The sequence below is a fragment of the Aythya ferina genome (genome assembly GCF_964211825.1).
Source record: "Aythya ferina genome assembly, chromosome: 20".
In the NCBI taxonomy this organism is placed as follows: Eukaryota; Metazoa; Chordata; class Aves; order Anseriformes; family Anatidae; genus Aythya; species Aythya ferina.
The window spans coordinates 9891884-9917935 of NC_140318.1; the positions used below are offsets into that span (position 1 = coordinate 9891884).

Sequence of the window (26052 nt, forward strand, 5' to 3'; positions counted from 1 at the left end):
CTTTTCAACTGCCCCTGCTCCCCTGCCCTGGGAATCCACAGCAGCTCCTCTCTGCAGACTGTCCGCTAAACAGCCGACATTTACAAACATGCTTTATCATTTTGTTCATGCAGGGCCACAGAATTTGCAATATTTCTTTTTCTCCCAGACCTTGCTGAATTGTCAGTTTTGTGCAGATGGTTTGCCTTTGAAGGAATGCTTCATGTGAGACAAGGTTCTGGCAGCAATGTGCCTCGCTACTTGCCAGCTCACCTTCTGGTAACACAAATTAGGCTGCTGGGCTGCCACAGCACTCGAAGTCACAGGGCTACGATGGTCTGCAGCTCCTTACAGACTCCTGGCAGCTTGGCTGTGCTCCTCCTCACAGAGAGCTTAGAAATAATGGCATTTTACTTTAATTTAAAAAATGCAAAAGTATTTAAAATGGCATTGTCATTTCCTGTGGATCTGCACGTAGCTAACAGAAGTACTGACTGACTGGAATAGAAATAGCAAAAATAAATTTTGCATGTATAATTTGAAATGCCTCCCGATCCACAGATCTTTAGGTAGCTGAATCTCCCAGGGAAACCTCTGAAGTCTCAATCACAGGAGCAAAGTTTTAGCTACCCCATGGGGTATTATCACTGCTCCGCTGGGTATAATCCTGCTACCATTTAGGAGCCAGATATTGGACATCATAATGGAGCAGAGTATTTCCATTTTTTGCTACCACTGGGGATGTTGGGGGTGGCAACCATTTCTCACTCTACACATTACAGAACAGCTTCCCAAACGCTAAAGGCAGCAAGGGCTGAACCAAAAGCACAAGCTGGCAGAAGCATAGGCTACAAAAGCTCATAATGTCGAACGAAGAAATACATTTGTCACTGATACGCAGTCCTCTGCTTTCTGGCTGGAATTAAGAAAAAAAAAAAAAAAACGTATCTGCATAAAACACAGCAGCACTTGTACCAGCAAACCTCCTGCTGGCCCTGCAGTGTCTCCCCCTGCTCTGCTTTTAGGGAGAGTTTTCTGGGGCTTCATGAACACAGATGCTTGCTAACGCTGCTCTGAGCAGGCCTTGATAATAATTTAATTTGTGCTGAATGTACTTTCCTAGACAGCAGAACACTGCAAGCAGCAAAACGCAGGCAAGATAAAACTCCCTTCTATCTTCTTAATCAGAAAGAAGATGGCATTTGCTCCTTGTTATTCTGAAGATATGGCATGACATCCTGGAGGAAAAGCAGTATTTACAGATTATTGCACACTCATACGAAATCTTGAGCAAATCTGCTCCGGACTGATCCTTGCTGCCTTTGGTTCTTAAATGAGATACAGACATTTTGGATTTGGCTACTACAAACACCCTTACGGACCACAGAGAGGTGTTGTCAGAGGGCTTTGCAGCGCTGGAGCAGGCTGAGCCATCCCCTTCCACCAGCTCTGGTGTGAACGCAGCCCAGAGAAAGCAATTCAATTCAATGCCTGTAATTATGTGGGATGGATCTGGGCCCTAATACCTTTGCATTACTCAGCTATCTTTAAGTAAACTACATAAACCTCCTACCTTCTGGCTTTGAATGTGGAGGATGAGCAGTATCTGTGTCTTCCTAGTCCTGCCCGGGCACCTCTGGGGCTACCTAGAGGGCTCTCACCGGGCTTCTCAGGGCTGCTGGAGCTGCTCTCAGCTTGCCCCAGGTACTCCAGGGTCTCCAGGGGCTGCCCAGGTGCTTCTGGGGCTGCTCCGAGTGCTCCTGGGCTCCTTCCAGCACCTCTGCGGGTGCATGCTGTTTACATGCCAGAAGGATCATTCACACACACCCTTGCATTAAGCCAACGACCAGAGGCTATTTTATCTCCTGCAAAAGTCTTCATGATACTCTTCTTCTCCTGCTCACCTCCTCACCTGACCCTGTCACAGGAACAGTTGGGTTATTGTTATCCAAGTGTAGATCATGATATCTATACAAGTCATAATGTAGCTCTTGTAGGAACACCTGAACGACACCCAGGGTGCTGTTTGTGTAGAAAGAATCGAGGTCAACTGCTGCTTTCGCCTCAGTCCACCCCCACATCAAGGCACCAGTTTGCGACTAGCTAGGCTTGGAGCACCCAATTAAGAGCCTCTTTCAAGTTCTAGCTCCATTATGAAACAAGAAGAGATGCTAGGACTTGTAGGCCGTGCTGGCACCCTTAATGAACATGTATAATCATAAAAAGGCTCTGCGAAAACAACAGCCAAAGTATGCTCGGTAGAAGCCGTGACCAACAGATGAACCGCCTATGCAAGAATGTGCTAACTAAGTTGGGCGGCGGAAGGCGACAGCGCCGCAGAATGAGACAGAGAAAGGGTAAGTGAGGGAGACGTTTATTCGGCTTGGGACGTTGGGCCGCCTAATGACAGGGCTGGGCCGCAAACAGCCAGCTCAGGATGAAGGTGTCGCCGGGCGCAGCTCTCCTCAGACGCCATTTCAGCCCTGCCATGGGGAAACCCAGACGGTTCTGCACCCATTTCTCCGTCACGCCCACCAGTGCCGCCCGCTGCCCGGCCCCTCCCGCGGCTGCTCGCAGGGCTCGGAGCGGGGCCGCGGCCATGGCGCCCCCTCACGGAGCCTCCCCCCTCCCCCCCAGCCCCTTCCCGCCGCCGGGCGTGAGGCGCCGTTGCCGTGGCAACGCCCGCCCGGCCCCCGCCGCCTCAGGCGGCTGCGCGCCAGAAAGTGCTAGAAAGGCGCCGCAGCCCGCGCCTGCGCACTCCGCCTCCCTGCCCCCACAGCGCCGCTGCGGCGCCCCGGGGCCTGCGGAGGGCGGGGGGCGAGGGAGGCCCGGCCGGGAGGCGGGGGGGGGAGGTTGGGGGGTGCTCGGGGTCCGTGGCGGGAACGGCCCGCGGGGGTTGCCACGGCAACAGCACACACACCCCCCCCCGGTGGTGAGGGGGAGCGGCCGCCCACGCTGCGCAAAGTGCGCGGGGGGCTTCGGGAATAGGCGGCTGCGCCAGCCACCGCCCAGGGCCCGCTGCGGAGTCATTGCGACGGTTACTAGGGCACTTGGTCGCCGTCCAATCAGATGGCGTGAGCTCATCGCTGCGGCCGGCGGCCAATCACGCCCGGCATCAATCATTCAATTCAGCCAATCGGGGCGCGCGCTGGGCGAGCAGGGCGGGCGCTCGTGGCGGCCCGTTGCCTAACAGTAAAATCAACAGACAAACGGGCGGAACGAAGAGGAGCGCGGGTTTGAGTGACAGCGCGCCCGCCAATCAGAGCTCCCTATTCGCAGAGCCTCGCTATCGTCAGCCAATGGGCACCGCGGACGGCCGCTCGGGCGGGGAATAGAATGCTGCGCGCGCACTCCGCTGCTATATAAGGCGGTTGGCGGTCGCCTCACGCAGCCAGTCAGTTGGGGGACGAGTGGCGTTGGTCGAGGGTGCGCTGTGCCGCCGCCATCATGAGGGAGATCGTGCACCTGCAGGCCGGGCAGTGCGGCAACCAGATTGGGGCCAAGGTGCGGGCAGGGGCCGCGGCAGCGCTCGGGGCCGGGGGGGAGGCGGCGGCGGCGGGCGGCAGGGCTGCGGCGGGCGGGCGGGGCCGGCCCTGACGCGCTTGTCCCCGGCAGTTCTGGGAGGTGATCAGCGACGAGCATGGCATCGACCCCACCGGCACCTACCACGGCGACAGCGACCTGCAGCTGGAGCGCATCAACGTGTACTACAACGAGGCCACAGGTAGGGCCCGGCCGCCCCCCTGGCATTAACCCCAACCCCCCCCCTTCCCCCGGCCGCCCCCCAGGCGCCGCAGTCACGGCCCGTCCCTGTCTTGCAGGTGGCAAGTACGTGCCCCGCGCCGTGCTGGTGGACCTGGAGCCCGGCACCATGGACTCGGTGCGCTCCGGGCCCTTCGGGCAGATCTTCAGGCCGGACAACTTCGTGTTCGGTGAGTGCGCCGGGAGCGGGGGAGGGCCCCGCCGTGTAACCGGCTCGGGGTGGGGTGGGGCGGGCAGGGACGCTGCACTGCGGGCTTCCCCGCCGCACATGCTCCCAAGCATGCGGCCCCGGGAGGGGGGGGGGGTAATCCTGGCGCTTGGTGACGGGCGTGGAGTCACCGGAGGGCTGCGGATGGTGAACAGTGGTAGCTGCCGAGAAGGTGTAAGAGGTCGTTGATCTTCCGAGTCCCATTATTCCTCGGGAATATCGGGAGAAACGAAAGGGTTGACGCATTGCCAGGCGCTGAATGCTTTCTGTGTAGGTATACCGAGCCATTTTAGAGGTGCTTCTGTGAAACCGCAGCTCATGGCATGATAAAATGAAAGCTTTTGTGGGAGGTTGCCATAGCCTGATGCTCTTAAGCTTTGCTTGCAAGCAGGAAGCAGTGACCGTAATCTAATATGAAAATGGCTCTCTTCCAGGTCAGAGCGGAGCAGGAAACAACTGGGCAAAGGGCCATTATACGGAAGGTGCTGAATTAGTTGATTCTGTATTAGATGTTGTAAGAAAGGAGGCAGAAAGCTGTGATTGCCTCCAGGGCTTTCAGCTGACTCACTCTCTTGGTGGTGGTACTGGCTCTGGTATGGGTACCCTCCTAATCAGCAAAATTCGTGAAGAGTACCCAGACCGAATTATGAATACTTTCAGTGTCGTACCTTCCCCTAAAGTCTCAGATACTGTAGTAGAGCCCTACAATGCCACGCTGTCGGTGCACCAGCTTGTGGAGAACACAGATGAAACATACTGTATTGATAACGAAGCACTCTATGACATATGCTTCAGAACACTGAAGTTAACAACGCCAACATACGGTGATCTGAACCATTTAGTGTCAGCGACCATGAGCGGTGTTACCACCTGCCTGCGTTTCCCAGGCCAGCTTAACGCTGACCTGCGGAAGCTGGCAGTCAACATGGTTCCCTTCCCCCGTTTGCACTTTTTCATGCCTGGTTTTGCCCCACTCACAAGCCGTGGGAGCCAGCAATACCGTGCTCTGACTGTACCAGAGCTAACGCAGCAGATGTTTGATGCAAAGAACATGATGGCTGCGTGTGACCCACGTCACGGCCGCTATCTGACCGTAGCTGCTGTGTTCAGAGGCCGTATGTCAATGAAAGAGGTGGATGAGCAAATGCTGAACGTTCAGAACAAAAATAGCAGCTACTTTGTTGAGTGGATCCCTAATAACGTTAAAACAGCGGTCTGTGACATTCCACCTCGTGGCCTGAAAATGTCTGCCACGTTCATTGGTAACAGCACAGCTATCCAGGAGCTGTTCAAACGCATCTCTGAACAGTTCACTGCTATGTTCCGCCGAAAGGCTTTCCTGCACTGGTACACAGGCGAGGGCATGGATGAGATGGAATTCACAGAGGCTGAGAGCAACATGAACGACCTGGTGTCTGAGTACCAGCAGTACCAGGATGCGACAGCTGAGGAGGAGGGGGAGTTTGAGGAGGAGGCTGAGGAAGAGGCAGAGTAAAAGCTATGCATATGAACACCTGTAAATTTTGTTTAAAGCTGTATGAACTCTTTCATTCAATACTTCCCTGTCTGTGTTGTGTTCCTCTTCCTGTCTTAAAGTCACTTCAGATGCTGTACAGGCACCATTAAAGCATTTTTCACAGTGCACAGGCTCGTCTCCTTTGTTCCTTTCGGTAAGCTTTTCGGGTGCTGTTTCCAAATGTGAGTGCATAGGTGTGGCGGAGGTCTGGAAAAGAAAAAGGGATGGGGTGTGAGCACCGGCCCTCCCGCTGATGGCAGCCACGCTTCTCCGTGCTGGGTTGGGCACCAGTTGCTTGTGTCACCAGAGATGTGGCAGTCCTACTCGCTCCTCTACTGAAGAAATGCTCTGATGCTGCTGTGTAACCAACTGTACTTGCAGAGGGGAATACCCTTAACATGGAGGCTGAAATCCGGCCCCAGTCTGTGTCTAAATTTAGGTACCTGCCCATGGATTCCTATTACAGGTGCGGGGTCAGCTGGCCGGGCTGCAGTCTCAGCAGGAGCTGGGCAGCTCTTCTGGCCAGAAGGAAAGCGCAGGCTCAGAGGGAGGTGGCTGGAAGCTACAGCTCGCTCGGGCTGCCTGGCTAATGAAATGGTGCCTGCGATTTGCCTTTCAGATGCAGGTGGGTGGTTCTGAAGGAAGGGAGCTGCCCTCGCCCAGGCTGCATCCAGGCAGCAGCACCAACCGAGCAGGGAGCTGGAGCTCAGGGCGAGTCACGGCTTCAGCCAGCTGCAGCAAGCTGTGCTGTGTCTGCTGCTGCAGACAAATTATGCTGAAGAGCTCCAGTTTGTGCAGCCAACAGCTTGATGGGCTCTTTTTAAATCAAGAAGTTATAAAAACATTCTGAAGTTAGGATACCCTTTGGAGGTGACCACGAATACCTACCTGCTATTAAATAGCACTATTGTCTGTCAAGAAAAATGCTAATAGCAAATCTAAGGATTAAAAACTAAGTTTCCCCTTCTGGAGCAGTATTTGGAATGGCCCTGAGCAGTGGTGGGAATCAGCCTGTCAAGAACCAGGTGGCTGGCTTCAGACCTATACAGGAGGCTGCTGTTGTAGGTGAGAAGATGACGAGAGATTTTTAAAGCATGAGGTAATGCCTGCAGCAGTTGGTGCTTATGCATTCCCTGGCCCATGGTTTTCTCCCAAAGCCCTGCAGGACTGTGGCCATTCCCCTCATGTCTGACATTGTCATCAAACCAAGGACAAAGCGCAGGGGCAGTGCTAACGCTGGACTCTGGTTTGCCTGGGGGCTGTAGAAGCCTTGCTCCAGGGGCTCTAACCTGAGCGCCTCCAGATGACCGCAGCCCTACCCGCTGCTAGCCCTGTGTGGAGGAAGAGAGGAGCCAGAAACACCAACGCAGTGCCTCAAGGGCCAGGGGGACAGGCCCAGGTGGGTGCCCTGCGCTGGGGACAGCAGCCACTGTGCTCGACCTCCCCCTTCCCAGAGCAGGGGGTGGAGGCAGAAGCCAAGAGGAGCAGTAAATGTTTTTTCCTCTTTTCCTGTGTACTGCATGCAACGCGAGGTGAGAGCGTGTACACGGCCCTGCCCGCGGCATCCGCTTGTCCCCAGGGCCCTGTTGGAGGGGACAAGAGGCAGCTGTGGGACTCGGTTCCATCGGATGCCTGGGAAGCCCTCACACTGATCGCGGGATCAGCAGGGCTTCGGCATTGAGTCCTGCTGGAACCCCGTTAGAACACAACTCCTGGTGTTTGTGCCTTGGGCTCTCTGGTTGCTAGCTGAGCAACTGGAACACCGCTCCTCGTGGTTCAGGGCAGACCCCAGACCCCACAACACCCTTCACACCTCTCCTTTTTGGTACCCCCAAAGCCTGGCGGCCAGAACAGGGCCACCACCACCTGCAATGGCTTATACCAATTCACAGCTTTTGGTGCAGTCTCCACCCCTTTGCATCATCCACCTTTTGCTTTTTTTTTTAATCACCCTTAAAGCTTTTTGGGAACAGAATCCCTTCCTTGATGAAGAAGCTGCCGCGCAGCCATGGGGGGACAGGTGGGGGCACGGCTCCAGCAGCCCGGCACATTCACTGCCCCTGTGGAACATCGCAGGGCTCTACCATGACACTGCAGCTATCAACAGCACTACTTAATGATGGTAATTAGTGACTTTCATTTTCATTCAACTGATGAACTTACGTGGTACGAAGCCTGTGTAGGCAGGTATCAGTCCAGCACTGGTGTAAATTCTGTTGTTAGGCCAGTAAGTTTGGGGAAATCTCTTGCCGAAGCTGTGAGCTGGGTATCGCTGCAGGAACTGGAAAACAAAACCCAGCAGCAGGAGTTGTAAACCACTGCTACCCAAGCCGTGTGCTTTGACTCCTAATTAAAGGAAATACTTGAGCTGATGAGAAGCAATTCTCTCACCAGTTCCCTTCTAACGTAAAGCTATGTTGCAGCTTCTCTCTCTCCCCTGGTGCTGGCAGGAGCCCCTCTACTGCCCTGGTCCTGCCACCCCATCCCCACCACCCAGAGCAGCTCCTGGTGCTGCGGATTGCTGCAGCCATCACATCTGGGCTTGGGCCACAAGTCCCAAATGCATCCAGCTCACGGAGCTGCTGCAGCAGGATGTGTGCCTCATTTTGGTGTGAGCCCCTGAACTGGTTTTGTTTCTCCATGCATCCCACTGACGGCGATTAGCCCGTAATTCCCAGCCTAGGAGGAAGAGGAAGGCTTAGGGCGCGTTAACTGAAGGGAGAGTGAAATCTTCCTCCGTCACCTGCCCCGGAGGTCAGACCCCGCTAACGCCGCGCCGAAGGACAGCGCGGGGCTCACATCCCTGAGGTGGCAAAACCCCAAAAGCCCTCAGTAAAGCCCCACTGCCCTCGTTAGCGTGGCCCCCTGCTCGGTGGTAAAGGGAGGGTTGAGGGAGCCACGCGAGCTGCCGGGGCCATCGAACCCTTGTGTGACCGCACGGGTTGCGGCGGTGCAATCCTCCTGCCTCCCCAGGGCAGCGCTGAAGCGAGAGGATTGCATTATTTTGCCCGATGCAGCCAGTAAGAAACGCTCCATGGCGCATCCTAGCACGTAACCTAGGGCAACAGAGATTTAGGGCAGAAGATTAGTGGCTTGAAGGCAGAAGCCATCTTAGATAGAAATGTGGTGTGATTTATTATTTTTTTTTCAGTGTGCTTACATTCATTCCTTCAGTGCCTCCTGCACTGCAAAAAACCTCTGCAAGCCTGAATTTTTCTGACTCCTGCAATGGAGAAACACCATCCACCTCCTTCACTGGCACATATTTCTTAAAAAATCAGGGCAGAAGTGATTTGCAAGCAGCACTTTTAGTTGTAATATTGTCTGCTTTTTGTTCTCTGTGCTTTATTTCTATTTCTATTAACCACAGAAGGGAAGGCTAAGGAAGCCACACAAGAAAATCTTCAGACATTTCAGCCAAAGCATCAGGATGCTACCGAGCACCCTGATCCCGACAGCCCCACCGCAGTCCCCACAGAGCCATTTCTTCCCAGCCAGGGGGTCCTTCGGGCTTGCACCTTTTCCTACATCTGACCCCCATGCTCTGGGACAAAGGCACCACAGTGAATCCTGCTCACCAGAAAGGGTGAAAAATTTTGCAGCCTGCTTTTAAAATGAGCTGTCACTGAGCCCATCGGTGCTCACTGGCACTCACCCAGCCAGGCTGCAGCATCCCGGGGCTCTCACACCATTCTGGTAGCAGGAAGGACCGTGTGGCTTTGGATGCAATCTGCTAATTGGGGTGGGAGGGGTCTCGTTTTCCCATGTAGGAGGGTCATACGGCTTTGTAGTGGGGGGATCTTACAGCAAGGGGGCAAAATAGGAGATTTTTTTCAATAGGGATATTTCTCTGCTTTTTGGGATGGACACAGAAAATGACAAGATCTAAATCCTTTTAAGACAAGTTACGTTAGTAAAGAAAAAATCTCTACAACACTTGAAAGGGAGGAATATCCATCCAAGAAGCCCAGGAAGCCATCCAGGTACCAGAGGATATATTGCATAAGGGGAGTGCAGATAGCTGGATCCTGTGTTTGTGCACCCAGAGCAGCACTTTTAATAGCCACCCTTAAACCAACCCTCAATAGATTTGCTTAATCCTTTTATGAACTCATTTATCCTCCCTTGTTTCCTTGGGACATTAAGTTACAGAATTTAATTGCTCATGATTTTTTCAACGTGTTACCTAATAGCGTTTTATTTTGCTTGTACTTATAACCCCAGCTCAAACACTGCTGCAGCAAATGCAACTGCCTGTGGTGCTGCAGATGACTCGAGACCAACATTATATCATTGAAATAAGATTTGTGCATGCACTCTACCTGATGTCTGTCAAATTCAGCCATGGCGTCCTTCACGCCCTGCAAGTAGTTAACACCAGTAATCCAGGTGAAGCGGGGTATGTATCCGGTGTACCCTTTGGATGAAGGCAAGAGAGAACATACATAATCATATAAGGAGGCACCACACTGGAAGTGGAAGACACTAGGACAAATATAAAATCTTGGTAGAGTATAGCAAGGGGAAATTTCACTTAATTCATCCTTTTAAACTGAATGTAAGATTTATTCTAAGACAGTCATTGTTACGACCCCCTGGGAAAACTCAATGGGCTAAATCATATGGGGGTCTCCATGAGGTAGGGAAGAAACATTTCAATTTCTTGCAGTCTTTTCTTTAGAACAGCACCTCTGCCATGTTCTCACCCAGTTTCATCCGCATGCAAAGGCTAACAACCAGGTCTTCAGCCTCTCTTCCTCATTTACCCTTCCCATCCAACAATTTTTCACCAATTGTAAAAGAGAAACAACATAAAGTGTCAAAAGGAGAAAAAGTAGAGAGAGAAGTACAAACTAAAAGAAGCCAGAATTCCCTCTTCTCAAGGGGATGCTTTGGAGAGAGAAATTTGCCTACTGCTTTCTAGACTAGCAGTGCTTGGCCTTCCTCTTTCACCCCGTCTGAAATATTTCGCCATGCATTCATGGCAGTCGCTATGGTCGGTGAGAAGTTAGGGAGCACAACTCCTTGTCAGAAAGAGCTCTGTACCTCTGTGAGGCGCAGTGCAATGCTGTTTGTTGCTTTGGTTATGCAGAAAAGCCTCTTACGTTTTTAGGAGAGAAATACCTCGGGGGTAGCAGACACTGTTCAGGCTGCTGCAGAGAGTGCAGAGCCCACGTCCTGCACGTCCCAAAGAAACTCGTTTGTGCTGAGAGGAGCAGGGGAGTGGGGGCATTTTGCACTCCAAAGTGTTCAGACACATGGGGACAAGTGGCCAACGCAGCTCCTGTTTCCCACAGGGGCAAAAGGGGATGAGATTCCTCCTGCCGGGGACTCGTGCTGGACACAGCCATGCGCTCTTTTACCTGAGATGACTTTCTGCTGGATCACGTTCGGTACATCCAGCTTTGGTAGCTGATCATTTCTCTCTACACCCGCAGCTTCAGTCACTCCTGGCAGAGTCACACCTTCGATTTTTACAGGCTCAAAATAAAAGCAGAAATAAAATAAACACCAGTAAAACCTGCTTCCTCCTTTGACTCCACTACTTAAATCGCTGCCAGAACCCAGTAATCACAGCTGCCATTTTCATTTCTCCCTGGCTCTCCACTAAGAGCTACTGCAAGAATTTCTGCTGCTGCCAAATTACCAGGCGCGCTCTGCGTGCGCAGGGTTTGCAAAATACCCACGGGACACCAAGGGGGGCTTTTGGGGCTGAGCTCCTTTGGAAACCTGTTCCTCAGGCTGCCTCTCAGAGCAAGGCGCTGGGAGGAAACTTCTCGGGCTTTATATCCAAGGCAGCTTTTGACTTTGATACGTCAAATCTCTAATCTCTGCCCTCAGGGGATTTGCGCAGCCCTGGCTGACTGCCCCACGACAAATAGCATCTCCTGCTCCAGCAGCAGTAAGGGGACCAAACCCGTTGTCCCAGAGTAATTAAGTCAAATCCTAAAGCCTGTGTTTCAAAGAAAGTAATGAAAGTTGGAAATTTGGGTGAGCTGGGGAAGGCAGGAGATCAGGAAGATGGCACTGGCCAAAGGTGCCCTGAGCACGCGCTGCTCTGCACGAGGAGGTCCTGGTTCAGCAGAGGAGCCCCAAGCCTCAGGAGGGCTGCTTTGCATGGCACAAGGTCTGACAACAGGGATTTGAAGCTAAAACACAACTAAGTGAGAAATTAAGCCTTTGCGATTAGGAGCAATTACCCATTACAACATGATGATGCGATGGATTGGCTACTGCTAGAAATGCTCTTGCAAATTTGATATTTCCCAACAATTTCAATGTTTGGTCCTCACCATCCCTGCTGTCTGTGCTTCCTGTTGGCTCCCTGTCCTCCCAGCACAGCAAGCCCGAGCTCCCCGGCCCTCCCCACACCTCCCACCCACCCAGAGCTGCTCACCTGCCTGAGTCCTGCTGGCGAGGTGACAAGCCCACGAGATGTGGTCAGCTCAGGTAATCGCCACTCCTGCCCCTCTGATGGCCTCCACGGCACGGCAGGACAGCGTGCCACCACCGACGGGTACCCGTATTCCCGCTGCACGCTTCGGGCACGCTCGCCAGGGTCGTGAGAGGGCATGGGGTCCGTGTGCGTCAGCAGCAGCTGCTCCTCTGCCGGCCCTGGCGGGGGAGGCTTTGGTCCAAAAATCGGTTCGGGAAAGTTCGTCATGGCCCCAGCTCTCTCGTAGGGAAAGTACCCTGCGGGGCAGAGCCAGAGTGTGGGGAAGGAGAGGCCAGGGCATCGCCATCGTGCCTGCCCTCAGCCCCCACCAGCTCTTCTGGAGCAGGGGAGGGAAACGGGGACCCAAAGCATCCTGGGTTCCATCACACAAACCCCATCAGCCCTGGCCAACAAACTGCCGTGCACACACTACACAGGGATCGGTTCAGTTGTTTAACGTTTGATCTACACCATGCCCTAGCTGCAAAATATCACCAGCCTAGCTATAAATAGCAAGGAAAAAAGCCCACATCCTTCACTGTGCCCACACACCCCTAACAGCCCCTGTGCCCGACAAGGAATTCCTGCACCGGCATCGGGGCTGCTCGGCCAGGACGGGGCTGCTGACGCCGGCTGGAAAAAATCCCACGGCCAGCGTGTGCTGAGCGTCTGCGCAATGAACCAGGGATGGCCGAGTTGGCAGCTTTTGTCTGGCTTTCCCTTAAAAATATCCCGTGACGTGGCTCCCCCGGACCGTCAGACACCTCCAGCCCCAGCACTGCCTAACGTGCTTTGCTCAGCGCCATGCCTTTCTCCCTCCTTAGTGATGATTGCTCTTACACCCCACAACCACCTCTTCCTAACTGGAAAACCGTTTCTATGCCTGACTTTTGTTTATTTGTTTGTTTTTAAACAAACCGAATTCTTTCAATTTTTGTTCCTATAGGTCATTCCTCTCAGCCCTCTGACCGCCACTGCCCTGTTCTGGGGACATCTGCAGGGCTCGCAGAGACGCGCGGCCAGCACTGGCTGCGGCTGCAGAGGCCCCTGTGGGAAGCCACCAGTCCCAGCTCCCAGCAAGGAGCAGAATTTGCCCCTTTCTGCACAGGTGTAAGGCTTCCGACTGGTGCTTGGGTTTGAAGTTTGCTTCTAATCCTATTATAAAGCACATATACGGTATATAACTTCATAAAGTTTTATAGACATATGCACACCCTCTATATAACAGTACTATCAACTGCTGCCCAGGCTAGCAACAGACTAAAAATAAATCCTCGATATAATTGATTTTTCAATCTGCTGTGCAAATTTTAAAGCAGCTTTGTCTTTGTATTTCCTACACTATTAATGAAAATATTGTACCTACACTTTTTTTCATGCAACAAGCCACTTATTCCATCAAAGGAAAAAAAATGAAGTCATTTCGCACTTGAGAAATCCTTACGAGCTCTTTGTTATCAGCCTGTGCCATAACCCCTCACCATGGCCACAGCCACCCTGCATCTCCATGGTTCACATCCCCATCAGCTGAGTCCAGCATCACTTCCAGGAAAAATCCAACATAGGACTCATCTCACCAGCAACATACTTTGTGTCCATCAACAAGATTTTATCAAAAATAGACCTTGAAACATCCTTCAGGCTCTGAGTTCACTAATGGCAAACCCACAGATGCAGCACTGCTGGGAGCTCTTTGACCTTGGTTGGGTGAAATGTTGTGCTTAGAGAAGCATGCAGTACTCATGGAAGTTTACAATGAAGGATTTGAGGATTGGACAGCCCTACAGCAGCAGGAAGAAGTATCACAGCACAAGGTGCTTCTTGGGGCCAGGTTCTTCAGCATTTCACCAGCGAGCAACAGAGGCAAGCTCCTGGCCACAAACATCTGTGGGTGATGTAAAGGCTGGCGAGGGGAGGACAACAACAAGGACAGGGTAATGATGGAGAGCAACCAGGCCAACTGGTTAGTTGGGTCCATTCAAACTACATTTTAGGCCAGGCAAATGCAAATGGAAACATCCAGGAACAAAGCCTGTGAGCGACACCTGCATGGAGCAGACCTGGATCCTGCAAAACACGGCTGGGAAGAGCAGAAATGCCAAAAGCTTGCAAGCAGCTACGTGGCGCGATTCCCAGCATGAAGCAGGAAACGTCGCTGCAGTGGGGCTGCCTCCAGGGAATCCAGGGCCGAGATCCTGCCCGGGCACACGTAGCCCCTGCACGGAGCTGCTCCCACTGAGCAGGGCCCCAAACAGCTATGGCTGAGGATCACAGCACCATACACAACAAACAGGCATGGCCCTGAGAGGGGCTGATATTGGACCAGAGCATGGCTGTCACTTCGGGCCTGTTCAGCTGGCATCAGGCACCCTCTCCCTAGCCCCCCAGGCAGGTTCCTGCAAATTCCTGGTGGTGGGAATCTCTGTGAGCATGTCTCAAAGTGGCTGGTGGAGGAGATGGGGCTGGTTAACAGACGGGAACAAACACAAGCCCTCTTGCAGAGCTGAGGCAGGAGTGCTACGAGCCAATCTTCCCCAGACAGAAAAAGAGGGGACTACAGCCTGTGGAATAAGAAGTTGGGTGGCAAGTTCATAAACACCATAAAATCATTTATCTTCATCTAACTGAAGATAATCAGGGGTCTACGATTCTCCCTGCTCCAAAAGATGCCAACACCAGAAGCCCAGTGATGCCCCTCTGCTGAGGCTGTGCTTCAGATTCATGCCGGTGCTGCTCCCCAGCTGCTCCTACACCAGGACTATGGGGGCTCTGTAGAAAACTTCCCCTTCCCCCAGATCCCATGGAGGACAGGCACGGGGCTCACTGTGACCAAACCTACATTCATTCTGGCACAGATGAGGGGCCACTCACCTGGGTGCCTGGGGAGGTAGGGCTGGAGGCCGCCCTGCGTCCCGCTGAAGTCCTCGATGAATCTTTGCTTGCACAGCGGCGCCAGCACGGAGCGAGGGCTCTTCCGAACGTGGGGGTCCGTCAGCAGACGGTAAGTGGTTTTGCCATAGGTTTCTCCAAACTGATAGTTGTACTGAGGGACGAAGCCCTCATAGCTGGGGAGGAAACCGAAACAGAGCGGTCACTGCCACGGCCTGTGCCGGAGGATTGGCGTGAGGGCCGTCGTGCAGCGGGCAGAGCAGGGCCAGGCACGCAGCACTGCATCGGTGGGCACAGGGACACCCGAGCCACGTGTTTTTACCTGGGCAATTCCCAGTGCCCCTCATTCAGCACAAACTGCAGAACTGAGAGTTGTGACTGGTAACCTCTGAGCCCTCATAGCAAGGAGCAGGATGGGCTCACGACCCAAAGCAACCCGCACTGCTCCTTCCCTTCCTTTCCCTAGGTGACTTTGCAGTAGCTCTGGGGACAAGGGGCCTGGCGCAACTCTGGCTCCGTCCCCAAGTCCACCACAGGCCACAAACTCCAGCTCTTCCCAGCAGCGACGTTATTCCACCAGCACAGAAGGAAGGTAGAGCTGCCAGTCACAATGTATAGACAGAAATACTTGATCAATGATCCCGCTGTGTATTTGGGGATAAAGGCAGATGATGCATGAGGATCATAAGATGATGAGTAAGTACTTTCCCTTCCAAATACTTTAAACAACAGCCAGCAGAGCCATGCATTTGCACTTGGCAAATTGTCCTATTTTGCATGCAGGATCTTTTACTGGCAGCTCCTGGAGGAGCTCGGTGGCCCCTTCCCATTGATTTTCAATGCGTCTTGCAACACAGAGAAACTATGCAGGGATGATAAAGCTGAGCGGGAGCAAAAATGACACAGCCTAAATAATTACAGGCCAGCTGAAGGGATTTTGATCATGAACAAAATAATGGTAGGGCTGAGAAAGGATTCAATTCATAAGCAATTAAAAGCGAGGTAATCCAAGGAGCTCAGGCGAGTCAGTCTGGGTTTACGGGGAATGGATCTGCCACGTAAGTGAATCACAAGAGCTGATGATAGAAGCTATGGTGCTTTGGGAAGAGATCAGGACTCCTGCAGGCTGCTTGACTTTCTCTTCATGGTATTCTCATTAAGAAACCAGAGAAATCCCTCGTTTCTGTAGTTCACCATTGCAGCCAGTGATCTTAAAACCCCTTCGCAAGCAGCAAGTCTGTGGCTTTCTGGAGGCTGTGCCCAATTTCCCTTTCTCTTGCTCAATCCTACCTTCAGTGCCCGCTCCCAGGGCTGCGTCACGGAACAGGGAGCAGCCCTGGCCCTGTGCCCGGCCCTGCACCGCTCCGCACCGCTCCCAGATCCACCGGGACGGGCAGGGCCGTTCCCAGGACAGGCCCACAACGTGGATCTACACCTTCTCCCCGTGCCAAGTCCTTGCCAAATGGCTCTAACATCGCGTTTCACTTCCCAATGCCTTCGAGCACTGCGGGGGTGATTGGTGCCTGGTGCTTCCGAGTGGTTTGGGTGCCTGCGTGGTGCTGGGGACTCACCAGCATGGGCAGGCCCCACACGTGGGACAGCTGGAGAGGTGCTGCAACGTGTCAGCCTCCTCCTCCTCCTGCCAGCACCTCCCAACATCTGCAGGCAGCAACGTCTGCAGCAGTGGAGCTGGGCTGCAGCGATGCCCAGCAGGTAGCTCCTCCTCGCGTGCGGGCACCCAGCCCAGCGGGACCCTGGGCACAGGAGGAAGGAAGCCTCGAGCAGCAGGAGCTGGTGCCTCCTCCTGCCTTCTGCAGCTGAAGCAGCAGCCTGAGAGGAGCCGTGCAGCTGCAGTGGTGGTATTAGGGCTCAAATCTGCCTCTTGCAAGGGCTGTTCTTAGGCAGGATGGAGCAAGGGAAGAATTTTGAGGCTTTGGGCTCCAAAAGGGAGGCGCAAGCCCAGCACAGCTCCCTCCTTGCTGCTGTCAGCACACAGGGTGACAGCTCACAGCAACACGCACACCGTTTGGACAACTGCAGCAATGCAAGAGTAAGGGAAAAACCCAGCCCCAGCGCTTAGGTAAGCTCTGAAGACACAGAGGTCAGGAACGGGAAAATCCTGCACGTTGCTGTAATGGGAAGGACCAATTTCATCTTCGCTACCAGACAATTGCTGAGGAAGGAAACATGCTCCAGCCTTCACCTGCAGCTCAGGCTCAGCCTCCCCTCTTGCCCATGGCCATGCAGGACTCGGGCTGGTTCCCTCTGTGCTGTTTCTCTGCCTCTTCTACCAGCTCCTGCCCAGGGAGGGCTCCCAAGGTTGCTGCAGTTGTCCAAACAGTGTGCGTAAATATTTGCATGAACATAATTATCATCAATGAATTAATTGGGTAGAGCACAGTCCTCTGAAGTCAGTGACTGTGGGTAATGGTGATCTGGCTGATACATAGCTGGATTTCTTTTTTTCTTTTTCTTTTTTTTTTTTTAAAAAAAAAAAAAAAAAAAAAAAAAAAAAAAGCTTTCTGCAAAGGCCTGTGATGTCCTTTGAAAGGAACAAGGCTGTGGTTGGTGAGAGGTGGTTCCCGATGAATGAGCTAAAATGTTATGTTGAAACATAAACACTGAAGGCAGAAATATGAGGACAAGCTTTGTGGTGAAGCAGAGGTGGTGCGTGGGGTCCTCTGGTGATCTGCCCCGGTGTGTGTGGTGCCCTGCACACACGGGTGACCTGGAAAGGGCTGGATGGCCACTGAGAGAGAGCAGGTGGCTGCTGGTACAAAGTCACTTGGGCCAGTGAAGTCTTGAGGGCACCATTACCCACAGTCACTGACTTCAGAGGACTGTGCTCTACCCACTTAATTCATTGATGGCAATTATGTTCATGCAAATATTTATTCAAAGGAGATCTTCAGACATTCTTGGTGCAAAAATTACTTCAGTTTGGAACTAAAACCCAGAAACTCTGGAAACATTTGGCAGCTTAGAATAAAGGGAAAAAAAAGGAAAAAAAAAAAAAGTTTTGAAGTTCCCCTCAATGCCCTGTGTCATGGTCTTTAGTTACACCTGCCATAAGGCGCAGTTTTCCCCCTAGAGCCATGTCTCCTTCACTGCACTGTTAGATGACACTTTTATCAGTGTCTTTAAAAAAATCATGAGCCACGAGACGTATCCTATCCCAACCAGAGGTATTTGCGTTGGAAACGACCAGACTTTTTGGATGAACTTCAGGACTTACCCGGGGATATAGTGAGGATCGGGAGGGAAGAGGCTGCTCTCCCTGGGGACCGTCATGGCACAGTGGCTGCGGGAGGGAGGAGATGCAGCAGTCACCCGGGAAACCTCTGTGATGCTGCTGGGTACCGTGGTGCTTCCAGGCGCACCACGCGGCTCTGCAGGTTTTTCTGGACGAGTCTTTCTTTACCCAGAAAGGAAAGCTCTGGAAATCTTGGATGAGCATGGAAATTTCATGGAGTTTGTCAGATTTCCTGCAGGCTCAGCACCCTTGGGACAGCAGCAGATGTTCCCCATAAGCGGCCCCGGCACGTGTCTGTGTTCACGCTGCCGTCCATGTCCCGCACGTGCAGACGGGGAGCTCTGTGCTGTGCACACCCAGGTCCCCATGCAGTGCACAGACAGCAAGGGCAGCGCTGACACTGGATGCATCAGCCCTGCTCTGCCCACTCCTGGCTGCTGGAGGATGCAAACCTTCGCTGCCTTGCTACAAACAGGGCAAAGGAGCTCCTGTCCCCAACACAGCATGGTCACGGTGCCTGCTGTGGGGTGGTTCAGCCCCCCTCTGCCCAGCTCTTCTCTGTGCTGAACTGCTGTTGGGAGCGCTGTGTCCTTACCTTCAAGGTCATCCCACCTGTTGGCATCAGCACCACTTCCACAAACTGTAACACCAGGAGGGAGCCTGGCTCATTGCCAGTTTCCCTCTGTGGTCTCAAAGAACTCCAGCCACGTGGCCAGCACAATCATTTCAAGAGCTCAGAGATACTAACCAGAAATACACTAACCAGAAGTTGGAGTATTCCAGCTTTGTTCTCATTTGTTTAGGTGCCAGCACTCCACCCAAAATTGCACCTGAGAAGACACATGTGCTGCTTTGACTCCTGCTCTTGGTACCGCAACATTTTGGGAGATCTGGAGTTTCCAGACCTTATGAGTTTGCCTCAGTACCTGAACTCTGCAGGGACAGAACTGCACAGCATCCCCAGCTCTGCAGGGTGGATGGGGCCGCCAGGGGTACAATGACTCTACTCAGTGGAAGATGAGGGGCAGGAGGCTCAAGTTACCCCGAGGGGAAGGCCGACTGGACATAAGGAGAAAATTCTTCCCCACAAGAGCAGTGCAGCTCTGGGGTAGGGTCGGAGCACGTGCCCATGTCTCCATCCTTGGGGACCTTCAGAGCCTAGCTGTGCACAGCTCTGAGCAGCCCAACGCAGCTTTGAAGTTAGCTGTTTTTAGAGGCTGACTGGGTTAGAGACCTACAAAGGTCTCTCCCAACCCAGGTCATCCTTTGAATTTAATATGAATATGAAAAAAAAATGCGTAAGGAAACACAGCACCATATTCACAGCACTGAAGAGTGACCCCAGGCCACTCTGTGTCCCACTGGCTGTCTCGGCTCCCTGGGGCTCAGGCCACCCTGTCAGTGCTTTCAGAAAGTTCCTCCAAAGTCTGCTCCTTTTGGAGCAGCAGCTGCATTGCACTGGCTGCTTCTTCCAGACCTGGGTTCACACACTTACCAAAGTTATTGAACAGTCACACCAAAATATCTGTCCTCAGTGCAGACACCTAGACCTAGGCAAAATTAAAAAAAAAAAAAAAAAAAAAAAAAAAAAAGCAGAAATTCACTTTCGTCAAGGTTATCATTAGAATTTATTGATATGAGAGAAACTTCGTATGTCAGTGGAGGAACAGCACGTCCTGACATAACAGAAGGACAAAGCCCACCCAGGTGACATTACAGCGTTCTGGAACCTCTGAACTCCAAAACACAGGAGGTCACGCACACGGCTGTGTATTACTCGGCTCTGTTTTCCAGGACAGGATGAAAACTCTCCAGCAATAACACCAACGCATGGCTGCATACACGACCACAACAGCTTTGACTCCTGTCGCCCACGCCAGGTACTTACAGCACACACGTGTGGCAGCAGCAGCTCACCCAGAGCCCCTCGGTCGAAGGGGGCAAACACCTGCTTTGTGGTGAGAGCCACCCAAGCCCGTGCAGCCCTCGCAGGGCATGAGATGCCTCGTGCTCCATCACGGGAAGGCTGCTCAGAGGACCAGCCCAGACCCTGATGCCTACACGCAGTCCGGGGACTCCCACAGCGACCTGCAGCAGGACGACTGGGGGCAGCTGGGAAGCTTCAGGACCAGCTTTGTTCTGCCTGGGGAGCAGACACAGCACACTCAGTCCTGGCGTCTGCCAACGCAGGGACAGGTTTTCTCTTTCAACGTAACAGCCATAATTATCCTCTTATTAGAGCTGTTTTGGCATTCCCTCCGTCAGCGGTGTCCGCTTACAGAGCTCGTAGCACAGACACGATGTAGCTCGTAGCACAGTGAACACTATGCTGCTGGCCAAGATAGGAATTATCTTTACAACCTTTACTGGAAATACATGTTATACTGGATGCTGTTTGAAAAAATAAGAAACAAAGAAACAAAAGTGCTGAACTTTAACCTCCCAGCTTATGAAATACTCAGTTTGGTCCGTAATATCTTGCTAAACAGTTACAAAGGGAATAGCAGAGTATTCCCCAGGCACCTGATAAATCCACAATGGATGTACTGTAGAAACAAGCTGAATTCTCTGACCCACTCCAAGGGTATTTCAGAGCCCTATAAAATACTCCAGAGAACGAGCCATTTGTGACACAACAAACAAAAAGACAACCCCGGTTCAAGGAGCAAGTTGTCTCGTGTTGTACAGGAAGCATCCAAAATCAGACGCAAAGCCACCCTGATCAGAACTGGCGGGATGTGGCAGTCCCACCCTGATGCCAGATTTGATCACAGCAGTAACAGAGCCTGGGCCGAAGTGCATCTGCCTGGCTGACAGCGCTAAACCTGCTGCAGACCTGAAGAGGGACTGCAGATGCTAGAAATAAATCCGAGTGTGTGCGCAGGTGCGTGCCGGCAATGGCACGTGCCCTGTTCCTTTTCCTCTCACGTGAGCTATGACAAATGACATAGCGGGGGCTGCTCTCAGCCGTTCGCTTTCACCAAATCTAAGTTCCCCCTGCACACTTAACAGCATCAACTTAGAGATCTCATATTAATGGGTACTTATACAGGATTAATTGCACATCAGTCCATTGTGGCTACAAGTTCATTAGGCTAATAAATCTACGTAGTGACAGTAGTACAGTATCAGCTACTTTTCAATACAAACTCCCTACCCTAGCCTTAATTTGCAGGTCAAGAGAAGATCTACTGTAGTGACCTTCCTATGACCTTTAACATTCATTTTTTTAATTTTCTTTTTTCTAGAAAAAAAAATCCAGTGTGGGGAAAATGCACATATATAACAAAAGCAGTGCTTAACAACCACAGGAAAAAAGAACATGATCTTGGACTCTATCAGCATCCTCCGTAGACCCTGGTAGCATTACTTCCAAAGGGTTGCTAAATCCAGCTCCGTCAGTTCTCAAGTCTGTTAAACCATTTCCTAGCTCTAGTCAGTTCTAGTTTCTTACTATACATATCATCTCTAGCAAGAGCCTACAGAAACACTTGCTAATGTGCACAAGACTTCCATTTGATTTAATGGAATAGTTTTAGAAGACTGAAGTCTTTACTCCTACAAATCTGTTCTTGAATTGTGGCTCTCACTCAGGCTGGCGCCTTTCTGTTCCAACCAGGAGAGAGCTCCAAGTCCCTTGTAAAGTTTTACTCATTCGTCTTTCCCAAAGGTGTGTGGGTATCTAACAAAACCCCTCTCACAGTATTCCCAGGAAATGATTCAGAAGAGGAGATGATTTTTCAACCAAATGAGATCCTCTGGTCCTGCGCGTCAGACCATGGCCAATAGAACGAGCAGCTGCCATGGACGTCTCAATTAAATACGGTACAGTCAAGGGAGGAGAGCAAGGTGGCCTGACCATCTTCCTGTGAGGTACAGGCAAAGAGACACCAGAGTCACTCTGTTCTCAACAGTTTGTCTCTTTTTCTGGAGTCAAATGTTTGATTCCATTTGTTCTAGCAGGAAGTGGTGAATCATGTCAAAAGTGGGACGATCTTTTATATCCCTGCTCCAGCATTTCAGCATCAGGTCAAACACAGGGTTAGGGCACAGAGGAGTCTGGGAGAGATAGATCTGAAAAGAAGAATACAGCAAGTTCAGTGTTTGTTCCTTAAAAGAATCAAACCTTGACTAAACGAAAACCACAGGACAGCTTCGGTCTAGGCGTTACAAGACACAGCAGTCATGCAATGTTTGAAATCCATTAAGCGTGAATCTGGCAGTGGAGCCTGCATGGAGCTGCGACACCACCTCAGATGGCACTGCAGACACTTTGCCAACTTGTTTGATGAGCCGGTCATAAAACAGTCCTTTGTCCCACAGGAAACATGAATGCTTCAGAGAGACTTGTGTTCCAAGAGACAGAAAAACACAAACCAAAACTAAATTTACCACGATAAAATCCAAATACTTTCACTCACCGTAGACAACCCATGAGGCTTTCTAAGCATCGTGACAGCTTGTTAGCAGAGACAGAAAAAACACCTTTTAGAGCTTATCTACAGCACAGGTTGGCATTTTTTTTTTCTTTCCTCTCATTTCTATACACTGATCTTTTAGACTCTTCACTACATCATTAGTATCTGGGAGACAATGAATAAAACTTTGCATTTTTTTTTTATTTATTTCCCTTAATCCTTTAATGTATTTGATACTAAACGTCAATCTGGGGAGAAGAGCAAACAAATAGATATCCACTCTTGGGGTACAGCAATCATCAGTGGGCTGGATTGTCATGCTCTATTTACCGTCATCACTGATATTTGTGTTAAAGGGTACGAAGGCAAGAACAGTGGACTGTACACTCCTGCCTGGAGCAACAGAGGATAATGAGACAGAAAAGCCTTTCATCAACTAGGGATGCAGCATAGTTGGAGATATCACAGGGAGTATCTAACCCCTGGGTGCTAATGATTCTTCCTTCCCCACCTCAGTGAGTGCTTCCTTGTCTTTCAGAGGAAACACTAAGGGCAGAAAAAACTGACAAAGCAAAAGGTTTGCGTAGGACAGTCCAGAAAAGCTAAGGAGGACAGTGCAAAGGCAGATTGAAGCAGAAGTGGCTTATAACACGGAAGAAGCACTGGACAGGCCAGGAGGCTCTTCCAGTGGGACTCCAAGAGAGGAAAGCCAGTCCAATGAGCCTGGACGAAGGGCAAGAGAGGTGGGACACGTCTGAAAAGAGGAGTAATAGAAGCAGGGACTTTTGCAGATAATGTAAGGCCAGCAGAAGGGTCTCAAGGAGATCAGTTTGGATGCAATCAAGGTCAAGTGAAGGAAGAAGTCACATTTGCTTTCTTACCTGCCTTCCCTGGCTCCGGAAGAACTCTCCTGTGTTCTCGATGACTTGCTCATCTGAGAGGAGGCTGTAAGGTTGCTCCTTACACAGTATGAACATCTCCCAGAGTGTGACCCCAAATGCCCAGACATCACTGGCAGTGGTGAACTTGCCCTGTGAACAGAGAGGATGTTGTAAGCCTGGTTTGCCCACAGTGCATGTTTAGCAAAGGCTGTTTCAGTCTGCTCTCTCTAAACACGAGGATTCACACCTGGGAAAACACTCTCCATAAAGACAGTAGAGCAGGTGACCTGCTCCGAGCAATGCACAAAGGGACCAAAGCACAACATTGCTGCTTTGCAGGGCAGGAGCACCATGTCTTTGTGGACCCATGGCACCTAATAAGGTGCAGCTTTCACTGGGGCAAACCTCTTGAAACAGGGGGCAAGTCTCAGAGAAAGTTAGCAACTTACTGTCCCTCTTGAGGAAGTCTGCATTTGCCTCCAGCAGTAGCACAATGCTGTAGGCTGTGGCAGCAGGGTGGAGAGCTGCTGCCTACCTCCACCCAAAGCACAGCAGTGCAGTACAGAAAAACCTTTGAACAAGGAGCAAAGCCCTAGGGGTGAAAGCAGAGCTGAAGCAGGCTCTTAGAGGAAGGCCAGGATAATTTTGATCTTTGTACATGTAAAAGTTGGTGACAGTCAGCTCTCTGCCCTGTTTTGTGTCTTTAAAAAAATGTGCCCAAACTGGATGTGTTTGGAACAATACGTTTTTGAAGGAAAAAGAAGCTAAAGATTGCTCACAAAATAACACACAACAATCGGGGGCTGGAGGGCCTGTTTTGTCAGAAAACAGCCCAGACCCGGATTGTCCAGACTTATCTGGCAATCCTGGTAGGCTGCAAAGGTTTGGAAGAAATTCACACAAGAAAGGAGAGGAGTGATTTATAGTCTAGATGAAGCTGTAACCATGAAAAGAAGGTGAACTTAAAAAAAAGTTGAGGCCCATCAGCCTTTAATGGCAGCCATAATTACAATACCCCCTCCAAGTACATAGAAAAATTGTAAGGAAGTATAACTACATGACCTAACGACTTGTTTGAGAAAGAAATATTGGGATGAATACTAGGAATCGCCTCTGGATTGGGTGTGTTTGGGTTGCTGAACAGTCTCCTGAGGGGAGCCAGCAGGACCCTTAAACTCAAAACAAAACCTCAACCTCAAGCCCAGACTTGGCACTTGATGCTCGTCAAATTTTGTTCCTGCCCCTCCAGGCTTCACAGCTGGGGAAGCAAGCTCAGAAAGGCGAGTTGCTTATGACTCCAGCAGGAATCCTGAATGTCAGAAACAGAACACAAATTAGGCTCCAGATGTGCCTAATTTGCAAGGGCACCCTCCTTTTCCAGGCTATTAGATTTAGGTATGTCCAACATAACCCAACAGACAACTCACCAGAGGCCATTTGTAGCTGTAAAGGCTGTTACACATATATGTCACAAATTCAGGGGTACACTGAGAACCAGAGGAAGGGAGACAGAATGGTTTTGTGCAGTGCCTACCAGGAGGATGCTTTCCCAGGCCATCCAACGTATCGGCAGTACCGCTCTGCCCTGGATACGGTAGTAATCCCCACTGTAAAGATTCCTGCTCATGCCAAAGTCTGCGATCTTGATGGTGTAGTTGTTTCCCACCAGGCAGTTGCGAGTTGCCAGGTCTCTGTGCACGAAGTTCAGAGATGCTAAATATTTCATTCCAGAGGCAATCTGGGTGGCCATGTACAGCAGGTTAGAGTAGCTGCATTGAAAGATGACAAAACAAAGTCAGTACATTTCTTGGCACTCAACTCTTACTTGGCATTTCTTACTGCTTTACCTTGCATTTGATGTACTACAGTGACCTGACATTTTATTTTTTGCCCTAACAGCAAAACTAAACTGTCTAGGGCACTAACATCTCAACCTGCCAGGCTAGGCCAAGTTCCTGAGCTGCAGAAGCAAGAACAGACAACCTGTCCCTGAAATTCAGGGCCCTTAGGATTTGAAATCCCTTAGGTATTTAATATCAAGCATTACTATCAAGATTTTCAAAGAGATCATGCAACAAAGCACCAACTTTTCATAGAAAGCCAGGAAAAATGAAGCTGTACAATCTCAGAATTTCAAGTCTTAAAAATTGCCAAGTTTAGTATTTCAAACCGTCATTATCACATACTTATATCAGTAAGCATGTGACATAACATTTAAGAGAGCTTACTTTTTATGTTTAATATAACTATGTAAACTGATGTATTACCCACTTGTTAAAATTTCAATTTTCCCATTACCAAAATGAAGATAATTTTAATAAAGTTGCACAATACGCAGACAGAATGTGGACCACCTGACTTTCAGCATTCTTCACACACCATTATTTTGTGATGCCCAGCTTTTCCCACTGTGCATGCTCAAACACTTCATAAACAAGCACTTGTCAAAACAAATCTAATGAGCTGTTCACAGTTAGTGTTTCTCTGTTAAGCTCAGGAAATAAAAAGCCATACTCAGTGTTCTTGTGGCAATGACAAAAGCTTTATCATTTTATCTAAATTATAACAACCTATCTAATGATAACATACCCAACCTACCTGTTCTAACCAACAGCTAAACTGCTGCTACAAAGCTCCAGAGGCAGCCCCTCTCCCCTGACACAGCACTGGCCGGAGGGTCTGGGCACCACTTCCCTCCCAGCCTTCCAGC

The 26052-nt window shown here is 51.0% G+C and overlaps 3 protein-coding genes across 9 annotated transcripts in view; 1 reads left to right on the forward strand and 2 right to left on the reverse strand.

Annotated features, from left to right (window-relative positions):
• The first annotated feature begins 3315 nt into the window (after nt 1–3315).
• On the forward strand, nt 3316–5593 carry TUBB4B (tubulin beta 4B class IVb). Its single transcript, XM_084494410.1, has 4 exons — nt 3316–3483; nt 3595–3703; nt 3801–3911; nt 4384–5593. The coding sequence occupies exons 1-4, from the start codon at nt 3427–3429 to the stop codon at nt 5442–5444; spliced, it is 1338 nt and encodes a 445-aa protein (XP_084350536.1). The 5' UTR covers nt 3316–3426; the 3' UTR covers nt 5445–5593.
• CIMIP2A (ciliary microtubule inner protein 2A) lies at nt 4953–14992 on the reverse strand (the record flags this gene model as incomplete). The annotated part of the gene is made up of 7 exons (XM_084494323.1): nt 4953–5672; nt 7629–7811; nt 9155–9265; nt 9631–10009; nt 10722–10946; nt 11863–12158; nt 14773–14992. Coding segments are annotated over 7 exons (1503 nt in total), but the record flags the coding sequence as incomplete, so codon positions are not given.
• A 4660-nt stretch (nt 14993–19652) lies between these two features.
• LOC311421924 (discoidin domain-containing receptor 2-like) overlaps nt 19653–26052 on the reverse strand; it is a 58156-nt gene continuing 51756 nt past the window's right edge. For 6 of the 7 annotated variants that reach the window (XM_084494403.1, XM_084494405.1, XM_084494404.1 and 3 more), the window contains exons 15-17: nt 24877–25111; nt 23343–23492; nt 19653–22117 (exon numbers count right to left, since the gene is read on the reverse strand). In XM_084494403.1, coding sequence (XP_084350529.1) covers nt 21977–22117; nt 23343–23492; nt 24877–25111 — 526 coding nt within the window. In that variant the 3' untranslated portion in view covers nt 19653–21976. Of the gene's footprint in view, nt 22118–22445; nt 22503–23342; nt 23493–24876; nt 25112–26052 lie in introns of those variants that run through there. The other variant, XM_084494408.1, reaches the window with a different exon arrangement.